General features: G+C 46.6%; 2 protein-coding genes across 5 annotated transcripts in view; one reads left to right on the forward strand and one right to left on the reverse strand.

Annotated features, from left to right (window-relative positions):
* LOC107522507 (large ribosomal subunit protein uL15-like) overlaps nucleotides 1–25,902 on the reverse strand; it is a 125,190-nt gene that overhangs the window by 29,670 nt on the left and 69,618 nt on the right. The window lies entirely within an intron of this gene.
* ANGPT4 (angiopoietin 4) overlaps nucleotides 8,010–25,902 on the forward strand; it is a 39,314-nt gene continuing 21,421 nt past the window's right edge. For both annotated transcript variants that reach the window (XM_007523040.3, XM_060187749.1), the window contains exon 1: nucleotides 8,010–8,505. In XM_007523040.3, coding sequence (XP_007523102.1) covers nucleotides 8,200–8,505 — 306 coding nt within the window. In that variant the 5' untranslated portion in view covers nucleotides 8,010–8,199. The remainder of the gene's footprint in view (nucleotides 8,506–25,902) is intronic.

Below are 25,902 nucleotides of genomic sequence, written 5' to 3' on the forward strand. Positions count from 1 at the left end.
CATCAAATAACACATAAAACTTGAGTTATCAGTAACACATAGTTAACACAGTAATGATAAGATCATTTCACTGCCTGTGTAAAGCAGTTCCCAGAGAGGGACTTTGTAGTATTACTCCTGCTGCTTGGGATGCACGATTCACAATTAAACAAACACCAATTGCTATTTTTGCCTTTCATTGTGAAATCAAAAGTCCTCTTTGGAATTCTTTCAGAAAAGCAAGTCATACTGTAGGTCTTTCATAAAAGTGAGTGGTACAGTGTTAACTTTTGAAAAGCAGGGAATACCCATATTTAAACAGCATTTTCTTGTCCTACCCTTGTGTGACAGACTGCATCTTCCCAAAATGGTCACAATGTTACCAATGCCCATGATTTCCTGAAATCTTGCCACTCTTCAACTAGAGGTAAAGCTTAGGGCCCATCTCGGGTGAGACTTCGTGACTGTCTCTGTGGACTGGGTGTAGGAAAGATGACCCAGCATAATTCAGGAGACTAGATTCTGAAAGGTCATATCCCTTCGGAGTGACTCTCTTGAGATACTCATGCTGTAAATCCAGCTTCCACGACATGAGGAAGCCTTGGGCACATGAAGAAGCTGTTTAAAATTGTCTCGGTTACTAACGTCAGACAAGGTCATATGTACGTGATTGGATAATCTTTCAGACAGTGTCAAGCACTAGATAATATTGACTGGCAATGAATCAAGGTGTCCTAGCAGAACCTAGCCAGAGTTGCATATTTTAAGTAAAGTGGGTGTTGCCAGTCACCCCCCCTTACCTCTCCCTCTTTTTTTGCCACCAGGGTTATTGCTGGGGATGAGGTGTCTGCATTACAAATCCACCACATCTGGTGGCCATTTTTTCCCCTTTCTATGTTTATTTGATAAGTCAGAGAGAAATTGAGAGGGAGGAGGAGATAGAGAGAGGGAGAGAAAGATAGATACCTGCAGACCTGCTTCACTGCTAATGAAGCATTTCCCCCTGCAGGTGGGCAAAGGAGGCTTGAACCTTGTGCACGGTGATTCATACACTAAACCCAGTGCACCACTGCCTGGCCCCTGTGTTGCCAGTCTCTTAAAACACTCAGTGTTGGGGTACTTTGTTATACAGCAATAGTAACTGGAAGAATACCTCCTCAATATCTTGTTAATGAACCATTCTTTCTCCTTTTTAAAATTATTTTTACTTATTTATTATTGGATAGAGACAGAAATTGAGAGGAGAGGGAGAGATAAAAGGGAGAGAAACAGAGAGACACCTGCAACCCTGCTTCACCACTGGTAAAGCTTTCTCCCTGCAGGTGGGGACCAGGGGCTTGAACCTGGGACCTTGCACACTGTAATGTCAGTACTTAACCAGGTGTGCCACCATCTGGTCCCATGAACCATTCTTTCCATTTTACAGATGAGAAAAACAAGTCTCATTTACAGAAGTGAAATCAGGACTCAGTACCAGGCACATAACCATCCAGAGTGCCCCATCCCTCTGAAGTTCATGCATGTGACCCAACTCAGAACTTTTCCCAGTACTAGCAGGAAAAAATATTTCATTTCTGGGGGATTGCTACTACTACCAAACATGGAGTGGTGGTGGTGGGAACTTTGAGAAGATGAAGCCAACCCAGAAATCAAAGGTCTAGAGCTGAGGGGCAGGGAGAGTCCTAATACCATTTGAGCACTTAGATCCAGTCATGTCTGAAGCTAGGTACCCCTACACTGCTCAATGACATGTGTTCTCTTTTGTGCTCTGAAGCAACTCGAGTAGAAGCCAGAGCCTCCAGATGGACATAAGTATCTTCTCCATGTTCTGCCTCCACATCAACAATAGACTAACAAAGAAAAATAAATAAATAAACTGGGGGAAGGAGGGATTGCTTTAAATAATTGGAGACAAAACACTTAAAAAACAAGCCAAAAAAAGGAACAAACAAAGAAACCAGAAACTTCCTTCTATCCCTGTCAGGAGAAGAAAGACTTCCTCAAGCTCTGCTTTGGGATGTCACCTCTGGTCCCCAGCCTGTCTGTAGTGAAGATTACTTACTCAGCATCACTCCTGAAATTTTGCTGTAAAGGTTTAGTACAGGCAGTAGATACAGAAATGAAAAGTGTGGATTGTGCCTTCAAAGGGTTTTAGACTAGAGGGGGTAGAGGTCTGTGACCAAACCTTTCTAGTGTAGGGTGAGTACTTTATGGGAGTTGCACAGCTAAAGAGACAAGAGACCTGCGGGTCCCAGAAGTAGAGTGTCTGCTCTTACCAATGGAGAGAAAAGGTAGATGAGGAAGCTATGCCTGAGACCCATCTCAAAAGCCAAAAGAAGAAATACCAGTGAGTAAAGGTAGCAAGGCTGATGCAAGTGTAGGTCACTGCCAGAGCAAAAGCACTGAGACTAGAGTCAGCACAGGGCACAGACAAAAATGAAACCTGTTCCACATCACCAGCACAAAGCCCTAGGAAAGAGTGCTGAGGTTAGAGACCTGATCCTGCAAGGATATGCAAATCATGCTTGGGGGGGGGGGGTGTTGGGCGGTAGTGTAGCCCGTTAAGCGCATGTGGTGCTTTGGCCTAAGGATCCCGGTTCGAACCCCTGGCTCCCCACTTGCAGGGGAGTCACTTCACAGGCGGTGAAGCAGGTCTGCAGGTGTCTCTCTTTCTCTCCCCCTCTGTCTTCCCCTCCTCTCTCCATTTCTCTCTGTCCTATCTACTAACAATGATGACATCAACAACAAAACAACAATAACTACAACAACAATAAAAAACAACTAGAGTTTAAAATGAGAGGTTTTTAAGCAAAGATATTTGGGGTCTGGATTATGTACTTTAAAAGTCCCTATAGGGGCTGGCAAAATAGCTCACTTGGATATTGTGCTGCTTTGCCATGTGCCTGACCTAAGTGTGAGCCCTACCACATTGAATAACACTTTGGTACTGTAGTTTTTCTCTCTGTATCTCCAAAAAATAAAATTTTAAAAATCATAGTAATAAATCTTGGGCCGAGCAGTGGTGCACCCAGTTGAGTGCACACATTACCATGCTCAACAATTTAGGTGAAAGCCCCCGGCTCCTATCTGCAGGTGGGAAGCTTTAGGAGCAGTGAAGCAGCTCTGCAGTTGTCTCCTTTTTTTTTTTTGACTTTTTTTTTCTTTATTGGGGAATTAATGATTTACATTCCACATTAAATACACTAGTTTCTACATGCATAACATTTGCCAGTTTTCCATATAACAAGACAACCCCCACTAGGTCCTTTATCATCCTTTTTGGAACTGTATTCTCCCCCAGCCACAAACCCCAGAGTTTTTTACTTTGGTGCAATACACCAATGCAGTTGTCTTCTTTCTCTCTCCCTCTCTGTTTCCCCCTTCCCTCTCAGTTTTTCTCTGTCCTATTAAATTAAAACACATAAATATTTAAAGTAAATAATAATAAATCTCCCCAGCTGCAGGTTCAAAATGGATAAACTAGAGTTAAGTTCTGAGACTATTTTTCCTAGGCAAGAAATAAGGCAGGCTAGGAGAGTGATAGTGGGCTGATGATGGCATTATGGGACTGTCATTTACTGAGCACTTAGTGTGTGCCAGGCTCTGTACTAACCCCTTTTATGGGGATCAACTTGTTAACCTTTTTACCAGCACTGCCAAGTAACCACCAATAGCAACTTCATTTGACAGAAAAGGGAACTAAACCACAGATTAAGCAAAGTGGCCAAGCCCATACATTTGGAAGACAGGAAAGTCAGAATTCAAATCCAGACAGTCTGGCTCCAGCGTGTTTGGAGTAGTGAAGAGGAGGAGGCGTGGGGGGGGGGGCTATATGGGGAGTGGGTATTTGAAGGATCACTTTGGAAGAACAGATCTGATTGGATGTCCTGGCCAGTTGTGGGGCGAGAGGGCAGGAGCTTCATGTCTTCCTGCCAGGACCAGCTCTACAAGTCATGGAACCCAATACAATATGAAATGTTCTAAGCCAATTATTCAGAATGTATTAAGAATCTCAAGACGGTGATGGTAAAACCTCAGACTGAGAAGGTCTCTGAGTGACTGCAGTGTTCACACATCCATGAAACTGGCCCTGCCGGCTTCTGACTCACGTTCCTAGTCAGTATTGTATGAGTCCCAGTAATGGCAGAATCCAGAACAATTTCATTTGGGCCAGGTAGAGGGAGTAGGGGGAGGTCCACTTGAGACCTAGAGGGTCATGTCTGGAAAGCTGATGGCTCTGGATCTGTTGCTCAGGACACAAGTCAAAGCCAGGAGTTCACAGCACATAGCATGGGGTTTCCCAACTCCATATTCAAAGCTCAGTGTTGCCTTCAGACACTAGCTTAGAGGTTCCAGATGGTGTCTTTCTGGTTTCCCTCTGGGCTCAGCCACCAGATTCTCCTACCTGCTAACATCTTGACACTTGTTACTTCTCATGGGGTTGACAGTCCCAGATTCCCTGGGGGCCCAGAGGTTACTTCGTAGGCCCTCTGCCTCTCAGCTAGACTGATGTCCAAACCATTTTGGATACAGGCCATGAGGTCCTGTATTAAATATTCTTGGCAGCCTGACAATCTGTAAACTTTCCCAAGAGCCCGCCTCCAAGCTTTGGGAGGTCTGATGGAAGCCTGTTTCTTATTCTCTGATTAAGGAGGAGGAAGTCATCCCTCAGACTGGTAAACCACCTGCATTTATTTCTGTCAGCTGAAACTTAGTCTGTTAGTGCAGCCCCAGTCTACCACTCCTTACTTGTTCTTCACTGAGAACCTGACTCAAGCATTGCACTCATTCATTCATGCCTTTGCTTTGACACATATTTACTAAGAACATATATTGTCTACCAAAACGAATCTTGGCAGCGTAAAATGCCGTTGTTAACATCCACCTTGCTCTCTGGGGACATGTGTCTCAGGAGCTCTGAGTAGCTGTGTGAGAAGCACTGGCTACAGAATCACCCTGCTGGACACAATGGGACAGGGAGGGATATATGCCTAGGTACTGGATCAACCTTCTCGTGGTGCATCCCGTGATTACCCATTCATTGGGGAAACTGACGATCCTTCCTAGCCGACTGAATCCACATGGATCCCAGTCACTTTCAAAGCCAGCAACAAGCAGCTCCTGACAGCTTTCAACCTGACGCTGTTGACTGGCTACAGAAGAAGGGCAAACGCTAGAAGAAGAAGAACTGACAGGTGAGGGAAGAAGACTTTGGGTCGACATAGCTCAGCCACTGTCTGACTGCAATCTTGTGAGAAAACCAAGCAGATGGCCTGGCAGAGAAGCTCTCAAATTCCTGATGCACAGAACCCCTGAGACATGGTAAATGGCTAGGTGTGTGTTTTTGTTTTGTTTTGTTTTGTTTTGTTGTTTATTTGTTTTACCAGAGCACTGTTCAGCTCTGGTTTATGGTAGTGAGAGGGACTGAACCTGGGATTTTGAAGCTTTGGGCATGAAAATATTTCTTTTTTAAAATATTTTTTTATTATTTATGTTTATTTATTTTCCCTTTTATTGCCCTTGTTGGTTTTTTATTGTTGTTGTAGTTATTATTGTTGATGTTGTTGGATAGGACAGAGAGAAATGGAAAGAGGAGGGGAAGACAGAGAGGGGGAGAGAAAGATAGACACCTGCAGATCTACTTCACTACCTGTGAAGCAACTTCCCTGCAGGTGGGGATCCAGGGGCTCGAACCGGGAAACTTACACTGGTCCTTGTGCTTTGCACCACTTGCGCTTAACCCTCTGCACTACCACCTGACCCCCATAAAAATTTTTTGCATATGCTATCTCCCCTGTTTCATGGCTAGTCTTCTTTTACAATGCTAGGTATTGGGGTAATTTTTGGCAGCTATAGTAACCAGAACACTGAAGAAAGTTTGGGGCCACTTAGGTGGATAGCAGCGCTCTCGTAATAAGCAATAATGCAAAGGTTGTGAGGTTGGAAAGGAATGCAGGAATGAAGGTGTACAGGTGAGCAGGACTCTCTAGAACTATTCTTTTCATCCTACCAGCATTCTCCCTCTGTGTCCTGTTCTGTGCAAAGCACCACTACCCTAGTACGGGGCCTGTGTCTACTTAATTCTTTACAGGAATATGAGATCATATGTCATTCATTTACTCAGTATTTCAATCAGAGTAAACATATCATCTGTGCTGGGATATCTGTGTTGTCATCTTGGTGCCTCACTACAAGTTCCCTGAACCCCATGAGGAGATGTCAATGCCCCAAGATGAAGAAGGGTGGATGGGGACAGTGGAGGGGGCAAAAGAGTGGAGAAGTGAAAGGAAGTGAGATGGGCTCTGGACCAGCCTAGAAGTTTACCTTACTTCTCCACCCCCCCTACTCACCCCCATTCCAGTACACCCAGACTGTATGACTTTGGGGCAGCTCACTGTACTGATCTGGGCTTTGGCTTCCTCTTTTATAGAATGGAGGGGATAACAACCTGGCTAGGTCGGAATTAACACAACTCAGCCAACAGCCCTGACCACAGTTGCCCTGTTCTCTGGGCTCCTCTGCACTAGGCATAAATTTCTTCCTTGAAAGATCAGGAGGTGAGATGCCCTTTTATAGCCAAGACAATTGAGGCAGAAGTGAGCAATCGGCACTGAGCACACAAGAAGCTCGGTGAATTCAGAAGACTGATAACCAGCCGCCTAGCCTCTTCCTGCACACCATCATGCACCTCATTTCATGTTCTCAGTTTCCCAGATGGACTCCTAAATGGCTGCATCAAGCAGTCTGACTAGTCTGGGGAAACATAAGGAGAAAAAGCAATACCAAACAGCCAAATTGGCTCCCTGCTCTGAAAGATTGCACAGAGAGATCTGGGAGACAGCTTTCCCCTGGAGAGGCCCACCCACTCCCAGGAGATCCCTGGCTCATAGGGTTGACCAATAAAATATTTATTTGGTGCTCTTCCTGTGCCAGTGCTGCTCACTGTTGATACTCACGCCTTAGGAAGTGGACAATATTACTTCGCTTCTTTTACCAAAAAAAAATGGAGGCACAGAAAGGTTAAGTGACTAGTTCAAAGCTACACAGCTAGTAACAGATTCCTTAAATCAAGGAAGTCCCTTCAGCTCAGAATACAGAGCTGAAGAGCTGTGAATGTGCTCATCTTCAGCCAGCAGCTGGGGAGCAGAGCTGAAGAACTATGAATCTGCTCATCTTCAGCCAGCAGCTGGGGAGTAGGGTTTAGACCAGTAGCTTCTGACTCCAGGCTGGTAGAGACACCATGGAAACTCTTTGATCCCAGAGAGCCAACTGACTGCTCCAGCTAGAGGCAGTTGCAGAACAATCCTCCCTAAGACACTGCAACCTCACATTACTGTCACAGCAACAGGACCAGGGTTACCCCAGAGCACAAGGCCCCCCAGACCCCAAGGGAGAAGGAAGACAAGAGCTAGCTTCCAGCTGGGGCAACCACTACCCTGGCCTTGCAAGGATTTTTCTCCAGAAATTCTTTGGGATCACAGCCTCCTCTCTAGCCTCACCCCTCCCCTCCCTTTACTCTCTCTGGGGGTCACTTCCCTTGTGCTCCAAGCTTAACAGAAAGCTTGTGGGGAGGGGGGCAAAAGGGAGGGGGGGGACTGAAACTTGAGATCCCAGCCTTGGTGGGGGGAGGTAGGAGAGAGAGAGGCAGAGACAGGAAAAGAGTTTTAGTTGTTTGATTTTCCTAAAGGGAAGCATTGTGGGGTTAGTGAAGCATGGAAGTGTGTTTCATGTGTATATTGTGTTTCTTGTGGTGTGTGTGTGTGTGTGTGTGTGTGTGTGTGTGTGTGTGTGTGTGTGTGTGTGTGTGTGTTCTTTCCTCCCCTCTCACCAGCAGGCCAGGCCTCCACTGGATAATAAAAGGACTTAGAGGCCAGGGGGCAGAACAAGGCTGGTGCAGAGACCAGTACAAGGCCCCAGCAGGCGCTGGGCAAGAGTGAGGAGGAAGGAAGGGAAAGGGGGAAGAATAGAGGTGAGGGGTGCTGGGGGCGGGAGCAGGAGGCAGTGGGAGGAAACCCAGCAGCTGTGGTATTTGGAACAAGTATAAATAGCCTTCTGGACTGAGCGGCCAAACAGGGGTTTGCAGCTGCAGCGCTTCTGCAGGCAGGCCTGTCTTTTCTTGGCCACTGTGGGTACATTCTGGGCACAGAGGGAGCAGTGGGCAGGCTAGGTCTCTGGGGGCTCTGACCAACACCCTGCAGCTGGCCATTGCCATATCTCTGGATGCTCTCCCGACCAGCCATGCTGCTGGGCTGCCTCCTTGTCATGGCCAGCCTGGCTTTGGCCCAGAGGAGGGGGCAGGAGGCCAGCGGGCGTCGCAGGGCACACAGAGTCCAGCATGGCCAGTGCAGCTACACCTTCGTCCTCCCGGAGCCTGAGCCCTGCCCTCCAGAGCCTGAGGTCTTTGGGGGCTCCAACAGTTTGCAGAGGGACTCACCGGCTGCTGCTCTGAACCTAGGAGACTGGCCTGCCCAAAGAGTGCGACAGCTGGAGAAGGTGCTAGAGAACAATACGCAGTGGCTGCAGAAGGTAAGGGCTGGGGGTGGGGAGGATCAAAGGGGTAGGTGGGCAGGGACAGAGGAGGGGTGTGCATCCCAGAAGGCTGGCTAAAGGCCCCTCATCTCTGAACTGTGTTGTTGGGGATTATGAGACCCAGAGAGGAGTGGGCTGGACTCAAAAACTCACAAGATTGGGCAGGGTCAGAACTGGAAGCCTGGCTCCCTACCTGCCATTCATTCATTCATTCATCCAATAGAAATCAGTTGAACAGGGACTAAGGCCATGCTAGGTGCTGGGGAATTAAACAGTGAACACAGCTAAGTGCCTGGGGGCAGCAGACTATGAGTGTGGCTGAAGTAACAAGGTCTCTGGAGACCCTGGAGTGTTGACTCCTTGATCTATGCATGCAGGATTTGGAGCACAACAAGGCACACCTGAACTGGTTTCAGCAGAATAAACTGTAGAGGGTGGGGGGAGGGAGGAGGATGACTTCAGGAACCCCAGGGAAGAGGCCCTGCAACCACCAGACAAGAGATTGTAAAAGCCTAGGACTGAGTCATGGAGGAGGAGGTGTGGTCACAGAAATCCTGGAATTTTCTGAAGAGGCTGCTAGTCTTCTCTTCTAAGAAACTGGATGTGAGCGAAGTTGAGGACAGCACTATTGTTTGGTCCTAGGTCTTAGGATCTGAGCACCTACTGTGTACCCATCCCCTAAGAAGGAGCCACCCAGGGTGAGAACAGGCCACAGGCTCCAGGCACAGGAGACAGTCTGGGCAGTGGGTGGGGTGGAGGGAGTGGGATGGTTCCTGCAGCTTTCAAATGCATTACATGGCAGACAGTGATGACAGTCTGTGAAGGGAAAGCAAGAGTGTTCTCCAAGGAGCAGGCCCGTCTCACTCCACAGCTTCCAAACTATTCAAATTATGGGCCCAACAAGAAATGGATGCTCCCCTCACAGGTGCATATTTATTTAATATGTATGCACCTGCACCCATATCAATGTAATATGCATAGCATATGGCACAAGTAAAGAATGGAATTTTACAAAGACGACATAGGTTACAATGATACAAACCAGTGTTAACTAACTAAATATCAGTGGCATCAGGAGAAAAAAAGAAAAAACAATAAGATGACACAGAAAATTATGTAAATTGAAGCTTCCATAGTTTCTGCCTGTTTTCCAAAGGACTGTCTTATGCACACCCTAGACTTTTTCATCTGAACAGTGGAGGCATTCATTAGAAGTATCTAGTCACCTTATTTGTGTACATACTCACATACACACGTACACTTACCCTGTTGTCTTATCCCTGCCCTGACCATTTTCTTCCTAATCTCCACTCACCGTCTTTCTAGAGTCCCTTGTCCTTTCCATGCCATTGACTACTTTAAAATCATCCCACCTTCAATTCACCCTTAACACTGCTCTTGGCCTCACTTACTGGAGCCTGATCTAGCAGAGACTCCAAGCTGCCCTGAAGTCTTTGTGCGTCCCTTCAGATAGATGTTTCTAGTACCGTAGGGTCATTGCCTCCTCTTCCAAACTTCTTTCTGCTCCCCTGGAAATCCTCTCTCCAGATCATGAGCCTTCTACTTCAATGAGAAATGGGGCCAAGAGGGAAAAGGCCCCTTAGCTGCCTGTCTGAAACCTGCAGGTCCACCCATGCATCCATCAGTTCTCAGAGTCTTTCCAGAGCTCAGAGGGGATGGATTCTTCCATAGGCACCAATTACTTTCCTCCTAGGCTGCTGGTCCCAACCCCTGTCCCACTTGTTCAAGCCAACCATCTCTTCCTGTGCTGCCAATAACTCCTCCTCTATTGGCCGTTCCCCCAAATTTTGATCACATTCAAGTATCTCCCATATAAAAAAATAAGGAGAAGGAGAGGCAGACTGGGAACAAGTCTAGCCCTCTAACTTCAGGTCTGGCTCTCAAAAGTCTATATATGCTGACTCTACTTCCTCACTGTCCATTCCCTCCATCCCCTGATGTTGCCTTCCATGTCCCACTACTCTGCAGCAGCCACTGCCATGTCCTACCATGGTCATCTCCCTGAGCTTTGCTTCCACCCTAGTTCCTGTAGTCCATTCTCCACTCAACAGACAGAAAGATCTCCTTAAACTCTAAGTTAGACCCTGACTTTCCTCTGCTTAAAACCGTACCAGGACTCCGATGTCTTCAGAATAAAATCAAATCCTTCCTCTTTTGGTGACTCCCATGATTCAACATGACCTTCCTCAGGTCTCTACTTAAATGTCACCTCTTCAGAAAGGCCACAATTTTCCACTCCATTGTATATGGCTACTCTCTTTCTGTTGAACCCTGCATTTAACTTTGGTTACTCTCTTAGTACTTATCACACTACCTGTTCTTGGAAGCATGCCTTTTGATTTATGCCTCAACAGGACAGGGGTCATATTTGTTTTGTTCATTACTGGCCTTCCAGGACTTGGAAGGCATAGCAGGAGCTGCATGCATACATGTACACTGCAGTGAACAGATGTCTGGACTTTCCCTCTGTCTTTCAGGTCACTCCTGCCTCTCTCCACCCTGGAATACTAATGCTTCTTAGAACTTAGTCTAAGTTCTCGTCTCTTCCTCTTGCTCCAAGGCACTGTTCCCCCCAAATTGGCATCTCCTGGAGTTCCAAGCCTCCAGTCCATGACCTTCATCTCCTACCTTCACATCTTCCCTCTGAGAGCCCACACAGACTCAATTCCAAAGGCACCAAAAACAGTTCTCTCCCTGCCCCTCGCTCTAAATTAATACCACCTTGGAAGCAATTCTTCTGTGGCCCCAGGGGTGTACTTCACCTCACCTTATTCTCAGGGAAGAAATATTGTCCATCCTTTCACCTCAGCTTCTCTCCTCATCAATTCTTAGCTTCCTCTGAACTATCCTGGCTCAGGCTTGCTGCCGTCACTTTCTGCCTGGTTTCTCTATCCCTAGTCTCACCTTGTCATCTAGCTTGGATCCCCCTGTGTATCTGGTGCTCAAGTGGACAAGCTGAATGAGAGATAAAATGACTGACTCTCTCCATTATTATCGGTCATTCCTATCAGGAACAACACAATAGACCCCTTTGTGGGCCCCCGTAGGACCTTGCCCTCAACTTGGATCAACAATGATAGAGGATGTTCCATCCTCTGAAGGGAGGCTGGACAATATACTCTATGCTACACCTGAGGAAGATGGGTCCTGATATGGGGGCAGCTTGGAACATTCCTTCTTATGACCACAGAAGGTGAGCTCAGATCTACAGGGATGCAGAGGTCACATAGGCTCCTAAGCTGAATATGGGCCCCAGATCAGATCACATCAAATTGATGGGGTTTACAGTCAACAATATTTATACACCTTTCCCATATTTGGGAGCTACTCTCTTCCCTGATCCAGCTTTCTGATCCTTTTGCCAGCCATGACATCACCTCCCCAGACAATAAATAAGATCCACCTGCATATTAGATTTCAGGCTCAGGGAAAATTAATTAATTAATTAATTGAAATAAAATAACATTCATATAGCCACAGGCCCTTTGGAATATAAATAAAATATGCCTACTAGCTATCTACAAAATGGAAGACCCCCCAACTCTTCATATGCACTATTCCAGCCTTTAGGTCCATGACTGGTCAACAATTTGTTTGGCTTTGTATGTTAACTCTCTCTTCAACCACCAGGTTCCAGATTCTAGCATGATGCCAACAAGACATCCCTGGACAGACAACCCCACTAATGAGTCCTGGAGCTCTACTTCCCCAGAGCCCTTCCCCACTAAGGAAAGTGAAAGACAGGCTGGGAGTATGGATCGACCTGTCAACACCCATGTTCAGTGGAGAAGCAATTACAGAAGCCAGACCTTCCACCTTCTGCATCCTACAATGAATGACCTTGGGTCCATACTCCCAGAGGGTTAAAGAATAGGAAAGCTATCAGGGAGGGGATGGGATATAGAATTCTGGTGGTGGGAATTGTGTGAAATTGTACCCTCTTAGCCTATGGTTTAGTCAATGTTTCCTTTTTATAAATATAAAATTAAAAAAATTCTTAGTGGTTTAATAATGATTAACAAGACTGTAAGATAACAGGGGTGTAACTCCACAGAGTTCCTACCACCAGAGTTCTATGCCCCATCCCACTCCTTGAAAACTTCCCTATTCTTTATCTCTCTGGGAGTATGGACCAATAAAATTTATGGGGTGCAGAAGGTGGAAGGTTTGGCTTCGATAATTGCTTCTCTGCTGAACATGGACATTGGCAGGTCTATCCTTACCCACAGCCTGTTTCTAACTTCCCCTAGTAGGGTAGGGCTCTGGGGAGGTGAGGTTCCAGGACACATTGGTGAGGTTGTCTGTCCAGAGAAGTCAGGATGGCATCAAGGTTGCATCTGCACCTTAGTGGCTGAAAGACAGTAAAATATAAAGCAGGAAAATTTGTTTAATAAACAGCAGCCCAAAGGTAGGAATAGAGCAGATGAAATCAGAGGTTTTCGTGTGAAAAATAGATGACTTTTAGGCCAGAAGTTCACCCTCCACTCACTTCAGCCTGAGTTCTGAAGGCAACCATCCTTCTAACTGATAATCTTTGACAGGGGCTACCATGGAGCTCTGTGGAGTGAACAACAAGGAAGTAGGGCTCAGGATGACATACAAACATCACCATCCCTTTCCTAGCACTCACTTTCCTAGTGGCTAGAGATGTGCATGCCTTATTTTCTCCATCTGCAAAATAGAATGATAGTGTGTAAGAGATAACTGGGAGGACAAGTGGGAGCACTCAGGCCATTCTCAGCCTGCTGCCTAGCTACTTTGTCTTGTGAAGACATAGTGTCAGCTCACCAGAATAGGAAGGCAGTGGGGTGATGGTGGGCTTTTATTGAATGCAGTATCATCTCTGTTTGGAGCCCCTTGCCACTGGGCAGGGGAAATTTGAACTTGGTTGACTCAGTTTATAGTTTGCAGATAACCTTGGGATGTCACTTGTCTGTGCTTATATTCTCAAGGGGTCTCCAACCCTACCTGGTCTCTGGGGGCAGGAGTGGCAAATTAGCGTTTGCTATACCATCTTCTGGACAAGAGCCCTCTTTTGATTAAAAGACTTGCCTCTTTCCTGTCCGTTGGTGTTTGAGTCACCCTGTGTTCATGGATTCTTTCATAAAAGCATACACACTGTGCTAAACACACCTGGCAGTTACTTACCCTTGGTTCTTGTCACCTCCTTGGGCTGTAGTACAACTTGGAAGATGAGAACCCAACTGTTGAGATTCAAGGCTTGGAGGCCGGGTGGTGGTGCACCTGGCTGAGCACACATGTTACAATGAACAAGGAACCAGGTTCAAGCCCCAGGTTCCCACCTGCATGGGAAACCTAAAAACATTGCTGCAGGTATCTCTCTGTCTCGCTGTTTCTATCCAATAAATAAATAAAATTTAAAAAATTGTTTAAAGACATTCAAGGCTTGTTCTGCCCCTTCCTAACTAACTTGTTCCATCTGGATGGGTATAGAGGACACAATCTCGGCTACAGATTCCCAGTTCCCTGTGCCTGCTGAGGAAACTGAAGCCAGGGAGGGAAAGGGCCTCACCAGAGTCACCGAGTAGTGAAAGCCAACCTGGATTCCTACTCTGTTCCCTAGATTCTTTTTCCCAGCTCTGAGAGATATCAGGACATGAAATCTGAGAGCAAATGAGGGTTCCTGCCTGCTTCAGAACCCCCAGATCCCAGGTTCCACTCCTCCCCCATTGTGTAGCTAGCTGATGTCCTCCTGCTTGGAGGGGTGGGGGGTAGAGCACTGCACCTGGTCCCTTTCTCCCTTCCTCCCTCCTCTTCCTTGAACCCTTCCCCCCTCTTCCTTCTACTGTTCTCTCCTTCCTCCACCTCCCCGCCTCTCCTCCTCCCTCCTGGAAAGCCTGCACTCCACCATGGTGACTCACATTTGGAGTTAGCGCTCTCTCTCTCTCTCTCTCTCTCTCTCTCTCTCTCTCTCTCTCTCTCTCGGTGGGCTGCATATCAGCTCCTGGCTCTGCTCCCCACCTCCCCCTCACATCTGGGTGAAAAGCTGTAACCAAGAATGTTGAGGGGAGGAGGTGGGTCAGAATCAGCTGGAGACTAGGCCTCCCCAGATGAGTTGAACAGTGCGGTGGTTAGTCACTTTGCCCCCAGGATTCAGCACAGACTGGCCTCAGGACCCAGAGCTTTCCACTCAGCACCTCAGCTATGCAAAAAGAGAGCAAAGGGCCCTGACCCAAACAGTAGCCATGGGTTTGAAAGTACTGGCCCACAACAAGTGCTCTATGAAGGCTTGCTTATGTTACTGACTATCCTGTAGTGAGGCTAGTTCCATGGCTGGGAAGTGCCATTCCCTGCCTTCTCCTGTATCCTCCAGATCCTTGAGGACAGTGAGGGGAACCAGGGCCAGACACAGTCCTCAGGCTCCTTGATGCTCCTGAGGCCAATCCAGCTTCCTGTGAATCTCTGGGGTCCATGAAGCAAGGCTGACTCTGACCTCCAAAATTCTAGAACCCTCTACCTTCTTGCCTCACACTTGCATGGATGCCCTCTCTGCCTATCTCCTTTCTGTCTCTGCTTCATTTTATCTCTGTGTCTCTGACTCTTGTGGGTATCTCTTCCAGGACTCTTACAGTGGGGGGTGGGGCTGCTGTGTCAACATTTCTATGTGTCTATCATTCTCTGATTCTCTCCCCTGGCCAGTGTCCTCCTGGTCTCTCAGGTTCTCTTCCCCTCACCCTTGTGTGAGCTAGGTCTGTACTGCTTCTGGTGTCCAAATGCTCTGTCCACACCTGAGGACCGAGGACACACTAACTGGGTGGACAACCAGGCTGCTCTTCTGCAACCTCATTCTCTTCCCAAAACCAGGGACCGGGCAGGAGCCTGTTGGCCTGGTACTGCCCCTAGCTATATTTTAGCTCTAGATCCCTGACGTCAAACCTCAGAATAGCTCAGGCCATGAGTCTCATGGCTGTGAGGCCTTGCCTAGCTGGGTTGGGTCAAAGCTCATCCAGGGAGAAGCACAGCGTGGGGTCCTGGCCCTGCCCACACCCTCCCAAGCTGGCCCGGGACTCCTAACTGCCCCAGCCTCCCCAGACTGCCCGTAAATTCTTGGCATTTTCAGCCTTTAGTTATCCAAACAAGAAATGTATCTCAGTCACCGAACAAAATGTCTTGGGGGTTGATTTCCTAACCTCTCGGCTGGCTCCTTTCTGAGCAGTTAGAACTGGGGGATGGGGTGGGGAGAATAGCATCTGCTTCTGGGAGGAATGGGGTTATTTTTCTAAGAAAGGGGTCTAGAAAGGGCTGGCATAGATGCCCTGGGATGAGAGATGACTAGGGGAGCCACCACAGTGGCCCAGAGGGGCAGGTTTATTTGTTCAAGTGACTTGGCCAGGCCATCCCACAAGGAAAAAGCCACATGTTTCTGGCTCCCTCCTCCCAGTCTCCTGAACCCAGCCAAGCTCCCTCTGAGCAGGAAATGGGAGAAGACAAGCCCTAGGTTTGCCCACTAAGCCTGCACCTCTGGCCAGACACTGGCCTCTGAGCATTTGCTTAACCCCAGAGGCAGCTCTGAAATGTCTGGAAACGACCCTGAAAGTCAGATGTGGGGTCTGGGATGGACTGTTCTGAGGTGAAGGGTCATGTCCCTGTGGTGCAACTAACTGACTATGAAGCCCTAAGGAAGCCACCTACATGACCTTGTCTCTCTGTGCAGTGAAATCAAGATATTCTCTGCCTCTTAATGACACAGTAAGATAATGAAAGATAATAAAAATTAAGATTAGCTTTTATAGAGCACTTAATGTGCCAGACACTGTCCTATGTATTTTGTGAGAAATACTGCATTTAATTCTCATGCTAAGTCTACAAAGTAAGATTGTTTGTATGAATTAAAAGTACCAGCCTTGCATGCTTGCAACCTTGAGTTTAATCCCTAGTACCACACTTGCCATAAAGATGCAGAGATCTGGCAGTGATGGGGATGAGGAATCTACAGGTGAGGTTACTAGGGCATCCTCAAAGAAAAACAGAAGTTTGGAAGCTCAGAAGCAGAGCCCTTGAGGTCCCTTGGTTCTGACTTCATCCCCACACACTGTAGTCTATGGCATGGTGTCAAGTGGCACTTAAGGAAGGAAGGTGGTTTCTAACCAGCTGAGGAGATACCCCACAGGAAAAGCCCAAAAGTAGCAAAGATGTGAGAGGTTGTAAATGGGGCGGTGTGGACCTCTTCCTCAGAGCCCAGCAGAGCTGGGCCCAGTTCCCATCCCAGCCCTTGATAATGGTTAAATTACTCTCTTCAACTTTTTATGAACTTCCAATGTGCAAAAATTGGGAATATAGAAGTGTGTGAAGACATGCCAGAAAAAAAATATATCACACGTCATTCCAGTCCCCTGATCATCTCCTGGTTCCAGTTTATTCTGTGTTTGTTACATTTTTACTGAGATGCTTTAAAAGTATGAAAGAGAGGGAAGGGGTACCAAAGAAAATCCCCGGGGAGTCGGGCGATAGCGCAGCGGGTTAAACGCAGGTGGCGCAAAGCACAAGGACCAGCGGAAGGATTCTGGTTCGAGCCCCCGGCTCCCCACCTGCAGGGGAGTCACTTCACAGGCGGTGAAGCAGGTCTGCAGGTGTCTGTCTTTCTCTCCTCCTCTCTGTCTTCCCCTCCTCTCTCCATTTCTCTCTGTCCTATCCAACAACAATGACATCAATAATAACTACAACAATAAAACAAGGGCAACAAAAAGAATAAATAAATAAATAAATAAAAATTAAAAAAAAGAAAATCCCCTATCCCTGCATTCCAGCTCCAGATATAAAACTCAGCCCCTCTGTGCCTCATTCCCTCACTAGAGAGAACTGTTCTCATTCCCTTATTGATAAGCTCTCACTCCATGTCCATCTCACCCTGATGCTGTCTCACTTTGTTTTTTTTTTTTTTGTTTTGTCAGTTCAACTGTATATCTCTGAGATACACAGTACTGTAAAGGTGCCAAAGGCCTGAGCCATAATTTTTCCCTCTGTAAACTGTGGCTGATGCCAAGTGGATGCCTGGTTTGCCAGGGGTCTAAGTGACTGCTAAGGTGCTGCATCAGCATGTAGGGAAGGAAGGAGGATGGGCTTTTTTGTTTGTTTGTTTTGTTTTGTTTTGTTGTTTTTCCCTTTCCCTGGTTGGATGTGCTGCTGTGGCTGGTGCACAGATGGATCTTTCTCTATGATAGGCATTGCTATATATTATACAAACACTGAGTCATTAAACTTCACTGAAATCTAAGAGGTGAGGATTGTTGTGCTCCCCATTATTATGGGGGGGGGAGCAAGGCCACTGAGGCTTCAAGAAGCTCTACAGCTAGCACAGAAAGGAAACTGAAAATTTGTCACTTGAGCCAGCGCTGGGCTCAGGGCAGTGTTCCAGGCCCAGGCTGGACTCAGAATTGCAGCTAGAAGCTTGGAACAGCCATGGCTGTGCCGGGAATTGTGGTCCAGCTGAGAATTGAAAAGCCTCATCCTTCCAGGAGAGCCTGTTGGCCCTGACACTCTCCAGCGCTGGCCCCCTGCCCACCCACTCTGCTTGCTCTGAACTCTGACCCAGAAGAAAAGCAACAGATTCTTCTTACAGCAGTGAAATCAGCCAAGATGGGCTGGGTCTGGCCACTCAGAAAAATAAGAACAGGGGCTGAGTGCACACATTACCATGTGCAAGAGCCCAGGTTCAAGCTTCACAAGAGGTAAAATAGTACTGCAGGTGTCTCTCTTACTCTCTCCTTCTCCCCTCTCAATTTCTCTCTGTCCTGTCAAATAAAAAAGGAAAGAAAGGGTGAGGGAGATAGCATAACAGTTATGCAAAAAGACTTTTATGCCTGATATTTTGAAGTCTCAGGTTCAATCCCCCTGTACCACCACAACCTAGAGATGTACAGTGCTCTAGTCTCTCTTCCTCTCTCTCTGTATGCTTATCTCTGTCACTCTCTTCAATAAATAAAATAAAATATCAAAACAACAACAAAGAGACTCTCATGTCTGAGGTTTCAAAGTCTCAGGTTCAATCACCTACACTACCATAAGCTAGAGCTGAGCAGTGCACTGGAAAATTAATTAGTTAGTTAGTTAATTAATTAATTAATTAAAATATTAAAATAGAAAAGTAAGAGCAAGGACTGCAGGGGGCCAGGTAATGGCACAGCAATTAAAGCATACACAATACCATGCTCAAGGACCTGGGTTTGAGCCTCTGCTCACCACCTGCAGGGGGAAAACTTCACAAGCAGTAAAGCAAGTCTGTAGGTATCTATCTTTATTGCTCCCTCTCTACCCACCACCCCACAAATTCTCTCTGTCTTACCAAATAAAATAGAAAGAAAGAAAAAAAAAGAAGAAGAGAGGTAGATTCATAGTCTTGCTAGTCGTTAGTGATAACCCTAGTGGCAATAAAAAAAAATAATAAATAAAAAAAGAACAAAGACTCCAGTCTATGTTGAACCACATGGGTGGGGTCTGTGCAGCCTAGAAGAAACCAGGGGGAGGGGAAGCCTGCAAGCCCAGCCAGAGGATGAGAGGCCAGCCCTTGACCATCAGGTTCACAAATCACAAAGATAGTCTCACTGCAAAAACTAGGAAACAGAGGCCTGGAAATGGTAGAGTAGACAAGTGATGTACCATGTAAAAGGGGCAAGAACTAGAAGTTAGAAGCCTCTGACAAAGCAGTGCACTGGCTATCTATGGCAGTATAATAAATCACCCTAAAACAATCAGCAGCTCACAAGAATGATCATTTATTAGCCTGCACGGTTTCTAGAGGGCAGGAATTCAGATATAGCTGTTTTGCTTTCATGCAGTTACAGTCAAATGTCAAGGGGCTGAGGTCATCTGCAGGCTCCACTAGGGCTGGAGAGTCAATCTTCAAGGTGGCCAACTCACAGGGCCAGGAGGTCAGTACTATTCATGGGGACATTTCAGCTCCTCTCTAGACAGACCTCTCCACAGGACTGGGTCCTCAGAACAGGCTAGCCAGCTTCTCCCAAAGCCAGTACTAAAGAGGGGACAAGGCAGAAGTCCATATGCAACACCACAGTCATGGAAGGCATGCTCTGACAAATCAGCATCAGTGGTCAGAAACAGGGTTGCTCATATGCTTAATCTACAAATTCCAGAAGACCGTCGTTGATTATTTTTTAAGTACACTGATCATGCTGACCAGCACTGACACAGAGAGGAGACAACAGACAGCACAGAGCATGAGTACCAGGGGTGGATTTTCTGGAGTCATCTTGGAGTTTGACTGCCACAAGCAGCTCACCAAATGGGTTGGGTGTACAGTCTTTTAAGCTCAAAGACCTGAGTTCTAATCCAGCCTCTCACAGCTATAAGACTTGAACAATAGCTCCTCTTCTGGGGGTTTCTCTTCCTCATCTATAAAATGTGAGAGAGCACCCAGGACTAAACAGGCTATAACTATAGCAGTCAGGGCATGCCTGGTACACTCAGTGCATGGATCTGATAACTAGGCATAGTTGGCCTATCTTGGTTGCTACTCTCCCCTCCTGCACAAATCCTCTGGACAAATGAATGAGCACTGACACTGTCATTTTCCTTTCTGGAACATTCCCTCTGCAGATACCCAGCTTTCTCCCTTGCTCTGGGCTTCCCTCTGCTCTGCCTGGTTAGCATTTCTCCTCCTCCCTCCTCTTGAATCCATTCCCTGCTGTGATTTCTAGTCTTCTGGCTTCTGTGACCTCACCTTGTTCTACCTCTCATGGGGCTCCAGAAGCAGCTGGGCTTGGCTGGGGAGTCTGAAATTATTTTTAGCAGCCAAATGATCATCCAGCGGACATTGAGGGGCCCCTTAAGTAAACCCTATCCATTTCTTTTCAACAAATTCTTGCTGAGCACCTCTTCTGTGCTTGGCTGCTGGAGGCATGAGGACATGGCCACCAGCACAGCCCCCAGTGTTTCCCTCTTCAAGCCCACGTAGAGATTATCATTTCATGTCTGGCTGGGACTATGGAGCAACAAAGACCAGAAACAGCAAGCCATGAAGCACTCAGGTTGGATTTTTTTTTTTTTAATCGATTCCTTTCCTTTCCTACTGCTCTATATCCCCGAGGCTCTACCACAGAATCACTGGGTGTAATTTCTTTTTTTAAAATATTGATTGATTGATTGATTCCCTTTTGTTGCCCTTGTTTTCTCCTTGTAGTTATTATTGTTGTTGTCATTGTCTGATAAGACAGAGAGAAATGGAGAGAGGAGGGGAAGACAGAGAGGGTGAGAGAAAGACAGACACCTGCAGACCTGCTTCACCGCCTGTGAAGTGACTCCCCTGCAGGTGGGGAGCCGGGGGCTCGAATCGGGATCCTTTAGCCGGTCCTTGCACTTTGCACCATGAGCACTTAACACGCTGCACTACCGCCCAACTCCCGTAATTTAAGACTAATTCTTCCAGGAGGTGGAGGCAGGTAGGTGTCCAAGCCATTCATTCATTCAGCATAATGAAGATCCATGGAATCCCTCTGAATGACTAGACCCTTTCCAGGCACCAGGACAAAGGCTGGCAAAACCCCAGCTCTCTAGGAAGTGATGGCCTGATGGCAGTATGTATGGGGCAGGGGGGAACAGTGATCATCTGTAAGATACTCTGTGCTGCAGCATGTAACAGTGATTCATTTCTTTTTATTGCTAAGCAGAGTCCATTGGATGGTGGAGAACAATTTTTCATCCACCCACCAGCTAAAGACTTTTCCACCAGTGATATGGAAGAAAAGCAGACCAGAGTCAGCTTCTGTGACATTAAGACTGCATATCCACAGGTCTTCATGCTGTGTACCCCACACCTTCTCTTCCCCAAGCAGGTCCTGCCTGTCAAAACTCCCTGCCCTTCACAGTCCTTTTCAAATGCCTAAACATTACTGCCCCCCATGTTCCAGATTTGTAAGAATTGTAAAAAGTACTAGAGGCCCATGTTTATTGACAAGTGAGCCAGAACTCAGATCCAGAGCCAATGATAAGGTGGAGGGGTGGGGAAGCCGGAAATATATCTAACCCAAGCTGCAGCAGAAGGAGCTGAGTCACATCCACTATTGAGATTCTCACCCTCTACCCCCAACTTGGTTTTTGCCTGTGCCCTAGACCAGACCCCTGAGTCAGACACAACCGTCATCCACACAGAGACTGGCATTGGTCATCAGAGTCTCAACCTGACTTACACTGGCAGGAGATAACCTTGGGCAAGTCTTCTAGACTCCAGTTTGTCTTTGCAAATGAGAGTTTTGGGAGGAAATATCAGAGAAAGTCTCACCAGAAAATAAACACACTGGGCCAGCAAGATATTTCACTAAGTTAGTGCATTTGCTTTGTCAAGGGTACATCCCAGGTTTGAGACTAGCGCCCACTGCACTAAGGGAATTTCAGTGCTACAGTGTTTTTCTGCCTCTCTATTTCAGTCTCTGTTTTTCTATCTGAAAAAGTTGGCCTGGAGGGGCTGGGCAGTGGTATACCAGATAGAGTACACATGTTATCATGTTCAAAGACCTGGGTTCAAGTCCCTGGTCCCCAACTATAGGGGTTGAGGGGATGGTGTGGGGATAAGGTTGGGATCCTAGTGGTGAGAGGTAAGTAGTGGATTGAGTGCAGCAGGTGGGGGGGGACAGTTGAGTGGGCCAGAGAGCTAGGACATCTGCACTGCTATGCAAATGGTCTAGATAGAGCCCCTGAACCAATAGGATGTACAATAGCATCAGAGGAATTCTCATACTGTGCCCCATCTACCTACCTATCTATCTATCTATCTATCTATCTATCTATCTATCTATCTATCTATATCTATCTATCTATCTAAATGAAAAAAGCAACCCAGAAGTGGAAAAATCATGCATGTGAGAGGCCCAGGATCCACAAGGAGTAAAAAGGGGGCAGAGGATGAGGTCTGGGCTGGGGAATTAGGAACTAGGTGGGGCCCTTTTCTGAGAAGGAAAAGACAGAGTGAAGGGTGGCCATGTGGAAGTGGGACTTGACTTCATGCAGACGGCAAGGGGTTGGGTATTCCAGTGCAGAAATGTGGAAGAGGAGTCAGCATGTCAGGATCTGAAGGTTCTAGGGCCCTCCAAGCACCTGTGGCATAAAACAAAAGCTTGAGCATGCCCAGAAATACTGTAGTCAAAATATCACAGTTATACCTGTGCTTTGTAGCACTATCCTGGTGGGCTTGAGCAAGTCCATAATTCCTGAGTGGGGCAGTGTGTTTAGATACCATAACAACTATGTTGTGATGGAAGTGATCTTGATCCCATTGGTAATGAAGTCACAGGACTGGCTATAGTGCAATAGTTTATAGCCTATGCTCATGATCAAAAGGCATCCCAAAGTTTAATTACAGGTTTATGAATAAATGATAAGTTTTTCTTTCCCAAATTTATGGCCCTGCGTGAATTATCTTCCTAAACCCAGTTGGCCCCAATTTAGGGGCCCTGGCCTCAAAGGAGAGTGTATGGGGAGACAAGTGAGGGGCTGGTGAGATATGCAAAAGTCAGAGAGGGTGGATTTGAGAAGTGATGCTAGAGAAAAGGGGGTGCTGTCTGGGGTGACTACTACTGAGATAGAGAGGACAGTTAGGACACAGAAGTGTCTTTTGAGGTTGAAGAGGTTCACAAAAAGTTGAAGTTAAGGTTGAAGGGGTTCCCTGGGGCTAGGAGGTCAGACTGGAGGAGCATGAGATTAACAAAAAATATAATTTTTTTAATGTTTAATAGAGTAAATATACAGATTTCATTGCTTATTATCCATACAGCCTATGTAATGGAGTACACCATAGTACTTTTATTAATTTTTTCTTTTATTAATTTTTAAAAATTTATTTATTTTCCCTTTTGTTGCCCTTGTTGTTTTTCATTGTTGTTGTAGTTATTGTTGTTGTTATTGATGTCATCATTGTTGGATAGGACAGAGAGAAATGGAGAGAGGTAGGGAAGATAGAGAAGGGGAGAGGAAGATAGACACCTGCAGACCTGCTTCACCGTCTGTGAAATGACTCCCCTGCACGTGGGGAGCTGGGGGCTCAAACGGGGCTCCTTAGCTGATCCTTGCGCTTTGCACCACAGGCACTTACCCTTTTCATTAATTATTTTAAAGATAAGGGTGAAGACAGAGATGAGAAAGCAAATACAACTTGTTCAAGAAGTTCTGTTGGTGGGGAGCAGAGAAATTGGAGATTCTACTAGAAGAGGGAGAGGAATCAAGGATCTCTTTTTCTTTCATTCTGAGAGGAGAAATATTCAAGCACTTTTCTGTATAATAGGGGGCAGAAAGGATGAAGGGAGAAAAGGACCATAGGCACAGGCTTGAGAAGCTGGGAAGTGCTTTTCTCCCAGGTCCTCAGAACACTTTGAGACCTCTACACCAGGAGTTCTTATATGTGAGCTGGCTTCACATTCACCAGGAGGACTTGCTCCATCTCCACACCCCCACCCCTCACTCCCACTACACACACACACATACCTTGAGTTTCTGATTGAGACTTGGAAGTTTTCATTTCTTTTCTTTCCTTTTTTTTTTTTTTAATTGCCACCAAGGTTATTGCTGAGGCTCAGTGCCAGCACCGTGAATCTACCACTCCTGGTGGTGATTTCTTTCCCTTTTTATAGGGCAGAGTGAAACTGAGAGATGATGGGAAGATAGAGAGAGGGAAAGAGAAAGGGAGAGAAACACAGATACCTGAAGACCTGTTTCACCACTCATGGAGTGGACCACCTGCAAGTGGGGAGCAAGGGCTCAAACCCGGGCCCTTGTAGTTGGTAATATGTGCACTTAACTGGGTGTTTCACTGCCCAGCCCCCTCTTTTCTTTCCTTTTTAACCAGAGCACTGCTTCGTTCTAGCTATGATGGAACAGGGGATTGAACCTCAGATTTAGGAACCTCAAGCATAGAAGTCTTTTGCAGAACCTTTATGCATGGAAGCTTGTATCTCTTCCTTCCTTCTTTTCTTCCATTATTTTTTATCTTTTAAACTTTATTTCATTGTTAATACAGAAAGAAATTAAGAAGGAAGGGGGAGAAAGAGGAAGAAAGAGACAGAGAGACATCTGCAGCACTGCTTCACTGCTTCCTTACATATGGTAACACGTGCACTTAACCAGATCCACCACCTCCCAGCCCCCACAGAAGTTGGTATATCTTTTTTTTTAATTATTTAATAATGATAGATAAGACTGTAGGATAAGAGGGGTACAATTCCCACCACCAGAGTTCCACATCCCATCCTCTCCATTGGAAGCTTCCTATTCTTTACTTCTCTAGGAGTATGGACCCAGGATCATTATGGGATGCAGAAGGAAGAAGGTCTGGCTTCTGTAATTGCTCTCTGCTGGACATGGGCATTGGCATTGACTCCCAGCCTGTTTCTATCTTTCCCTAGTGGGGTAGGTTTCTGGAGAGGTGAGGTTCCAGTGAACACTGGTGAGGTCATCTGCCCAGGGAAGTCAGGTTGGCGTCATGGTAGCATCTGCAACTTGGTGGCTGAAGAGCATTAAGATATAAAGCAGAACAAATGGTTTAATAGTCAGGAACCTAAAGATAAGAATATAGCAGGTAAGATCTAGGGTTTCCGTTGGAAAAAGCTAGTAGGTCTATTTTAGGTATATTCCAAAGGGCCCATGACTTTACTAATCTTTACCTGAGTCTGACAGCTATTCCCAACTGATGCTGATCTAAAGACCACAATACAAACATCACCCAGGTGTGAGATCCCCCTCAGAATCTCACATTCCACTGCAATGGAATACATTACTTCCAAAACACTGCCATGGGGCTAGAGAGGAAGCGAATTAAAAGCAGAGGTGGAAAGGAGGAGAAGAAGTAAAGAAAAGGCAGTGGAAGCCTGGCCCCTTGTCTTTCCTTAGGGAGTACCAGTCTTCCCAAGGACCATGGGAGTCACACCATTGGAGGTCCAGAAGATTAGACTAGAGTGTGAGAAGAGGCAGGGTTTGGCAGGGTAGCAATGGTGGCAAGGGGCCAGCCTATGTGGGGAATGGAAAGGGAGTGGAGGAAGGGCGACAGATCTCTGCCCATGGGCACTGAGCCCTGAGAACACACTGTTCACCTTTGCAACTTGCTCCTGGTCTCATGCCAGAGCAGCTTCAGCCTGCTCTTGGGAAAGAAAGCAGCCCTGTCAAGTAAATGAATGCTAGCATGTGTGTTCAGACCTAGGAGAACCCTTGGAAGCTGACTGGTTCAGTCCTGTTTGGCAACTAGAGGAGAATGGAAAATCAAAGTCTAGGGGACAGGAAGATAGATAGCTCAGGCGACATCGTGCATGCCTTACATGCATGAGGCCCTGGGTTCAATTCCCAGCACCATGTTAGACAGCAACAAAGTAAAACATAAATGGAACTCCATGGGTGGAGGAGTAGTGCTTTTTTTTT

This window comes from Erinaceus europaeus, chromosome 1 (assembly GCF_950295315.1).
Source record: "Erinaceus europaeus chromosome 1, mEriEur2.1, whole genome shotgun sequence".
Taxonomy (NCBI): Eukaryota; Metazoa; Chordata; class Mammalia; order Eulipotyphla; family Erinaceidae; genus Erinaceus; species Erinaceus europaeus.